An 8,096-nucleotide genomic window follows, 5' to 3' on the forward strand; every position below is an offset into this window, starting at 1 on the left:
TAGAAAGGAAGTTGTAAAACTTATATTGAGAGCATCTATAATGAAAATTTAAATGTTGATGAAATGAAAGTGAAAATGAAGCAGCTTAATATATTAAGTAAAATTGAGAATGTAATCATTGTTTCTAAAAAATTTAATTTTATATTCGAAAACAAAATTATATCTACGTTTCCCAATGTCGAAATAATAACATTACTGATTAACAATGTCAGAGAAGTGTTCGTACCTAGAGCGGTAAAAAATTATTTATGCAATATTTTTCCGAAGTAAAAACTTACCGTATTAGTACTGATGTCTGACGTCCGTAATGTTTATGTAAAACAAACGTACACGAAACGCGCTCTATACCGCTACATACAACATATAAAAGGAAGCAAGCGTGCAACAATGAAAAATGGAAAGCAAATTAATAAAAAATTTCTAAAGACAAATTTCTATTCAAGTCTCAAAGCATTTACATTTTAAGAGAAAACATAAAGATGGCATCCCAACCTAGAAACTAACACTAAACGACAGGTTATTTTTGTATATAACTCGAAAATTAAGGCCGACCGTCGATTGTATGTATAGAAAAAAGTTGTTCAAAATGTTTCACTTCATAACATATTTCAGAATCATCGAAATCGAAGATGATGGTTCTTCGACAACTTTATCCAACTTCTTGTCACTTTTTACGTAGTTCGATGTTTACATATATACTCGTAAAATAACCTATTATGACACTACCATTAGATATTCCTAGATAAATATTCCTATTAATACTATCAAGGAAGAAATTTTCTCCCCGATACTATGTATCATAGTAACGCATATTCGTTATTTCGTCGTTCATTTCGTACAGTCGGTTTCAAAAATATTCGGTCGTTACAATCCAGATAAATTAACCTGTTATGCGATATTAAATAGTATCTGACATTTTCTTGCGTGAGTTCATAGAAATCACTTTCTGGAACAAATCCTGTATATTTGACATTCGAAGTTTCTTGCATGGACTTTGTAAACTATCTCCAGATTTGTGGAAAACAACATTTTTTGCATATAACAATGAACCCAATAATTGCATCACAAAAAGTTCAGAATAAAAGTTATAGATATGAAGAATATCTGTCAAATGAGACGTCACACGTTATATTTACAAATTCGCAAGTATAATTTAAAATTTAATTGATTTCAGAATAAAAATTTTTGTTCGTTTACATTTAATTTTTTTATTTTTGTCACTAATTTATTGTTAATCATGATCATCGATATTACTTCTATATGTTTTTATAACGTACATCAAGAGAAATGGAATTGTTACTTTATTATTAAATAATTAAAGATTTTTAATAATTGTCATCATAATTATAGTTAGGATTAGGGTTAGGTTAGAGTTAGATCTTATTTTTGTCTGCATTATTGAATTCTAATAATTTTTACGTTCTTAATATAAATATTAAGGATAAATTAATACTCTTTATGTTATAAACGTATTTTATCCATGTTAATTGATATTTTATAATTGACCTATGAAAACAATGATGTATAATTTTTAACACCATTCTCCAATTTTGGATTAAAATATCGACCACTTTTGAGTTGTATATTATAGTGCAGTTCTTCAAGAATTGAAAAAGCCCCGCCAATTGCTGTGCGACTTTCGAAAATTGTAGAAATTAAGTTCTACGATGACGTGTTTTTAGTTGTTAAATAGTTTTCTGTAAAAGTTAATAAATATTTGGGCATAAAGTTTTCCACACATTTCCAGAATAACAAAATCTATATTTCCACAAAGTTTTAACTTCGCATACCCAATTTTATGCAATACGTAAATAATTGACAATCGAAAATAGTGCGAAATCACTGCGATAGAGTCTGTAGATGTATTTTATTAAAAATAACAAATTTTGAATTTTTAACATTTTTATTGTTTTTCATTTGTATTTATTTCGAATAAAGAATATAGAAGTCCAAGTTAAGCTATAGTCCGAATATTTTCGAAATCAACATATATCGTTTCTTTGTTATAAATTTTTAACGAAAATATATTTACAAATGAAATATGTTTATATCTAGTTGTTTTGACTCGTAAAATATACTAATAACGTTTGGCCGGAAAAGAAATGGAACACGCTGCATAATTCTTATATTAAATATTTCTCAAAATTTAGTAGTGTAACAGAAATGAGATAGAAGTAAGCGAATACGCAATAAAGCATAATAAACTTTAGTAAATTACTCTGTTATTAAAGAGAAAGTGACTCAATCTGGTGCTAGAAAATTAAAGTGTTTCTTAATTTTCATATAATAAGGATATCACAGACACGAATAGAACATTTTTCGTCTAACTTAAATTGTTATGTTCTGCAAGATAGTAATTGATTCGTACACTAGAAATTATATGTGTAATTTACATTTATGTAAGAAATTTTTATTTAACAAATAGCGCGTCTAAAGATTATAAAAAAATAAATAGAGCTTTGAGAATTCTACTTCAAAATTTACAATTGACTTTCGCTAATAAAAAATTGCTTAAGAATAAAAGTAAAATTCTTTACTACGAATTTAATAATAGAACCGTACTAAATAATTGCACAACGAAAATAATTGTTAAATACTTCTGAATTCGCTTTATTATCAAAAAGTATGATTTATTAGCAATTTGTTGTGTTATCATAATTATACTTTCGGTTTTGTTTTTTTTTATTAATGGAAGACATTTATAGAACATAAACATTCGAAACACTTAAAATAATTTTATCTCACTGAATGTTATGTGAATCACCACTACGAGAGACACTTTATCTTTATCAACGTATATACTAGTGACATTGTGAATTGTGATATTCTAATTTCTGTTTCCAAGTAGAATAATTATTTAGTTTTCAAGTGATTAACTTATATACAACATAACATAATATATTAAGCACATACATATGTAAAGTTTCACGATATAAAGACCAGATATTGTGTAAAAATGATATCTTATCACAAATCTATGACATGAAACTCGGATCCACAACGAATCTGCTGAACATAATCGAACTTACTTTTAATAATACCATGGGTCATTCAACACGTCAAGTATAACAAATTAATTACGTAAATAGTAATAGAATGTAACAGTAGTATGTAGTGTGTAATTACTAGATTGAGTTTATTGTACCACACCCGTTTGACAAGTTTACGTCACACAATATACAGTCGAGGACGATTAAAAAATCTGAAATTATAATAAATTACCATACAAACTGAATAATACGAGTAAACTATAACCGCCCATACAAAATTTTAATGTAACAAATGTGCAATTTATAAAGATACATTGAAAAGCATATACCGATATGATATCCGACAATCGAAACATTTCAAGAGAATTGGTCAGAATAAATAAATACTCACCTTTGTACTCTTTCATCACTATTACTTTGTATAGCATAAATCTATAACAACCAAGGACAGAAAGTCTTGACTTATCCAAACATATCACTCTTGTCCTAACTAAACGTCATGCAAACATATATCATAGAGTTCTTTTTACTAACAATTCATTTTACCGAAGATTTTACTTTCTTTACGTAATTTAAGCATTAAATCCCAGCGCATATACGTACCTTAATTACTAAATTTTATCTTTTCATATGTAAAGTAATTTTAAAACTTTGTATACTCGATTAGAATTGTATTATAACATAATTCTAAGATTTACCTTTACTAGTAATAAGTAGGAAGTTAAAGTCCATTTTGAAAACAGGTTTCTTATTAATATTCCATTCATTTAATTAATATTTCAACGCTTTATAAAGTATAAAGAGTAAACGAAAATAAATTTCGATAATTAAAACTAGATTTGAAATCTACTGGAGAAAAAACTGGAAGAACTGAAACAAGAAATTTATTAATTTTAAAAATGTACTATCAGAATAAGATCTTGCTAATGGAACATCGAATGTATGTGTCAGTAAATGTTTAATTACACTCTTTAACATCAGTCGATGATGGTCATGTGACGTGTGACGAAATTAATAGTTTTCACGCGTACAAATTCATTTATTTTTATATTTTAATATACACGATTGCAGTACATACAGAATATTGTAATAATTCGCACGATAAATAATTCAGAGAATTAGAAAATCCGTATTTTCCGAACTTCGTAACGTATACATCTTATTATCCCTCCCATTAACATAGCAGAGTTCTACGAACATTCTAGTTCAGTTTACGACGTACCACTGGTGAAGGTACGACACATCGTACACTTGCGTTGTCCAGTAGCGTTTCACCGTATACTTTACATTAACGTGATTTATTTTTCTCAATCCTTTCCTTCATCGATTTTCGAAGGAATTATCGAGTAAAACATTGTTTAACTTTAGATTATAATGGCATCGAACGTAACAGAATTTTATAACGGTAAAACTGTGTTTCTCACCGGTGGAACTGGATTCGTTGGTGTCTGCCTGATCGAAAAACTATTGAGGTGTATGCCCGACTTGAAAAACATTTATGTGCTCCTCCGACCGAAAAAAGGGAAAAAAATAGAGGAGAGATTGGAAGACATTAAAAAGAATTCGGTATACCAATACATTTATACTCGAAATATAGATTTTTTTCGTCATTATCTTGTCGAATGAAAGAGACAACCTTTGATAACCTTTAATTTCATTTCTGACCAATATTTATTTTTTTTAACTAAAAGATATCAAGGCATTTAAATATCTTTAACTTATTAATTCCTTGATGAACGCACAATCAACTTTATTTATTATACGGTTTTCTTTCTACATATGACATTACCTTAAATCATAGTCGTCATATAAACTCTCACTTTTTTCTCACTTTCTAGTTCTTGATATACATATATTTCTTTTTTGTGTGTGGCCACATACTTATGATTTGAATGTTAAGTATGTAATTTCTTTCTCTTAGGAAAATCGAGTGTTATGTAATTTTTCGTTTTATAATACTTTCTCTACTTAGAATATTTAAATACAATTGTAATTTCGTTTTTATTTCGTATTATGAAATATCCTGCATTTTTTTAACTTTTCCATTTAAGAATTGTTTACTTATAATTTGAAAACTATTACATTATTTTACAGTAGTATACATTATTCCCAACTCTATAAATTCAAAAACACAAAAAGTGATAATAATACAAAAACACTGTTTTTTAAATGTATCGTAGAATTAATTTATTTTAAATCTATTCACAATGAATTATCTAATTTGGATATTAATAAATTATAGAATTGATTAGTTTGGCTTTTGAGAAGTTCATCTAACAACATGTTTATGTTTGTTTTAATATTTTAGGTATTCAACAGATTAAAGGAAGAGAACAAGACAAATCTTTTTGAGAAATTGATTCTTATAGCTGGTGATGTGGGAGAAGAAAATTTAGGCTTATCATCTGCAGATAGACTGACTCTTGTTGAGGATGTTAACATTGTTTTTCATTCTGCAGCAACATTGGATTTTGAAGCAGATCTGAAATCTAATACAAACATTAACTTATTAGGTACACGCAGAGTCGTACAGCTTTGCCAAGAAATAAGAGATTTGAAGGTATGTTATCTAATAATACTTTCTACTACTTCTACTACTTTAGTAGTAAGTAGTAATACTTTCTACTACTACTACTTTCTAGTAGTACTTTCAGACAATTATATATCATAACTTAATTAGTGTTACATAACTTACATAGTGTTCTGTTTATTATATACAATTTCCATTAACTCCTTTTTCAGGCTTTAGTGCATGTCTCTAGTGCATATGTAAACTCAGTGTTGACTGAAGTGGACGAACAAGTCTATCCTGCGCCATATGATGTAAATGAATTAATCGCGTTAGTAGAAAAACTGGATATTGAAACGTTGAAACAAGAAACCCCAAGTATATTAAAGGATCATCCAAATTCTTACACATTCACAAAACATTTAGCTGAGCATGAAGTTAAAAATGGAGGTATTCCTGCTGCTATTGTGCGTCCTTCAATGAGTATGTATATTACATGTAAAAATATTTCTATTTTTCAAAAAAATTATATATTATAAATATTTTATATTTGCAGTAACAGCATCATGGAAGGAACCAATTCCTGGATGGACAGTATCAAAGAATGGTATACAAGGATTTTTAATGGGTGCTAGCAAAGGTGTTGTAAGAAGATTACCAGTTGTAAAAGACATAATTTACGACTACATTCCAGTGGATCTGGTTGTAAACAATCTCATTGTTGCAGCTTACGCTGTGAATCAAGATAGGTATGGCAAAATTTATCACTTAAGTCACTTAACTATTATATACAATATCTTCTTGTTACAGTAAAGGAAAGTTAAAAGTGTACCATTGTACATCAGGTACACGCAATCCATTCAAATGGGCTAACATCGAACCGAAAATTAATTATTATTTACATAAATATCCATTACAAAGTGCAGTTTGGTATCCGTATCTTAAATTGCTACCTTCGATCTTCATGTTTAGGCTCTCTGCAATTTTTATACATTTAATTCCAGGATATATTTTGGATATAGTTGCAAAATTAACGGGTGGTCGACCAATGTAAGTTATAAATTATGATTACTTTAATACATAATTTTTAACGTATGTAAATTGCATTCACGATATCAAATCAATAAAAAATATATTTTTTCAGTTTGGTACGATTACACACAAATGTTAATAACTCATTGGATCGTCTAAAGACGTTTATTTTTACTGAATGGAAGTTCTATAATCCTCGTACGATAGATTTACATGATTCGCTATCAGAGATTGACAAAAACCTCTTTAATTTAGATATTAAGCCACTGATATGGGAAAGCTACTTTATTGACTTGATACAGGGAGTTAGACAATATTTGAATAACGAATCCCCAAAATCATTGGAAAAAGCGCGTTCCAAAGATAAGATGTAAGTACTTCTATAATTTTTTTTTCCTTAAAAACAAAATGTATGTCAATAAAGAAGTCATTACCTATTTTTTATATTTTTAGTCTACTGGTTGCTCATATTGGCTTGCAAGCTGTATTGTTAGGACTTGTTTGGTGGCTGGTCAAAACTATTTTTGCCACTTCTTGGACTGCTGCTGGTTTAGTCGTTCCTATTACTTATCTTCTTTTTGATGAATTATAGACTACATACATAATTTAACTAAAATTAATAAATATCTCCATTTTATATATATACAATATTATATATATATATATATATCGGGTAAGGATACGTTCTCCGCGCTTTTTCAGTGTAATTCATCAAGAGTACACTCAGATTTTTATACATTGAAAGTGATCAGTGCGGTGTTGGGAAGGACAATTGTTTATACATTATTATAAAATGTTTAACTTTTTCTATAGTTTCATACGATAGCGATGCTGGAGATATTATAATATATATATAACCTACAATAACTATCGAAATATTTTATTTCTTTTAAATTATATTATAAATTTATTCATTGCTCTGTAACAACAAGATAAAATTTGCTTTGTACCACTTCATTTAATCGTTAGAAGTTACAAAATTGTGACTCATAATTTATTAGTTTTCAAACAAATATTTCTATGTGCAAACTTTTATAACGCGTGATTTAAATACACCACAATAAAATTAGTCGTTATGTATGTGCATTATATTTTATTTTCCTTCGTTTTCATACCCTTATCCTAACATCAAATGAAGTTGCATGAGAAAGATTTTACGTGAAACGCAATACATAAGTAGTCTCTCTTCGAAATACATTCATTTTATAATCGTGATCGTTATCATGAATTGATAATAAAACAAACAAAGAGATTGAATCACTTTACAGTAAATCATCGTAAAGATGACTGAGACAAAGCTAGTAAATGTTGGAAGAAAATGCAGGCAACGAAAAATAATCAACATGTTTTCCCTACGAAACCAACACATTTATAAATATAGACAGTGTCAATAATAACTTGCGCGTAATTCAAATTCCGCGCGACTTCATTCAAATGAATTCAGATATGTATCCTCTAGTATCATCTTTCCAGAAGAATAATTACAAGACAATTTTTTTGCGCAATCTTTAATAGTATATTTAATTTTACTTTCATTTATATAAAACATTTAACATTATTCTTCT

General features: G+C 28.2%; 2 protein-coding genes across 2 annotated transcripts in view; one reads left to right on the plus strand and one right to left on the minus strand.

Annotated features, from left to right (window-relative positions):
- LOC126920954 (putative fatty acyl-CoA reductase CG5065) overlaps positions 1 to 8,096 on the minus strand; it is a 109,282-nt gene that overhangs the window by 44,427 nt on the left and 56,759 nt on the right. The gene's annotated exons all lie outside the window — the stretch shown is intronic.
- LOC126920955 (putative fatty acyl-CoA reductase CG8306) lies at positions 4,190 to 7,611 on the plus strand. Its single transcript, XM_050732001.1, has 7 exons — positions 4,190 to 4,556; positions 5,299 to 5,550; positions 5,733 to 5,982; positions 6,056 to 6,248; positions 6,310 to 6,549; positions 6,644 to 6,901; positions 6,985 to 7,611. The coding sequence occupies exons 1-7, from the start codon at positions 4,365 to 4,367 to the stop codon at positions 7,121 to 7,123; spliced, it is 1,524 nt and encodes a 507-aa protein (XP_050587958.1). The 5' UTR covers positions 4,190 to 4,364; the 3' UTR covers positions 7,124 to 7,611.

Source organism: Bombus affinis, chromosome 10 (assembly GCF_024516045.1).
Source record: "Bombus affinis isolate iyBomAffi1 chromosome 10, iyBomAffi1.2, whole genome shotgun sequence".
Classification (NCBI taxonomy): domain Eukaryota; kingdom Metazoa; phylum Arthropoda; class Insecta; order Hymenoptera; family Apidae; genus Bombus; species Bombus affinis.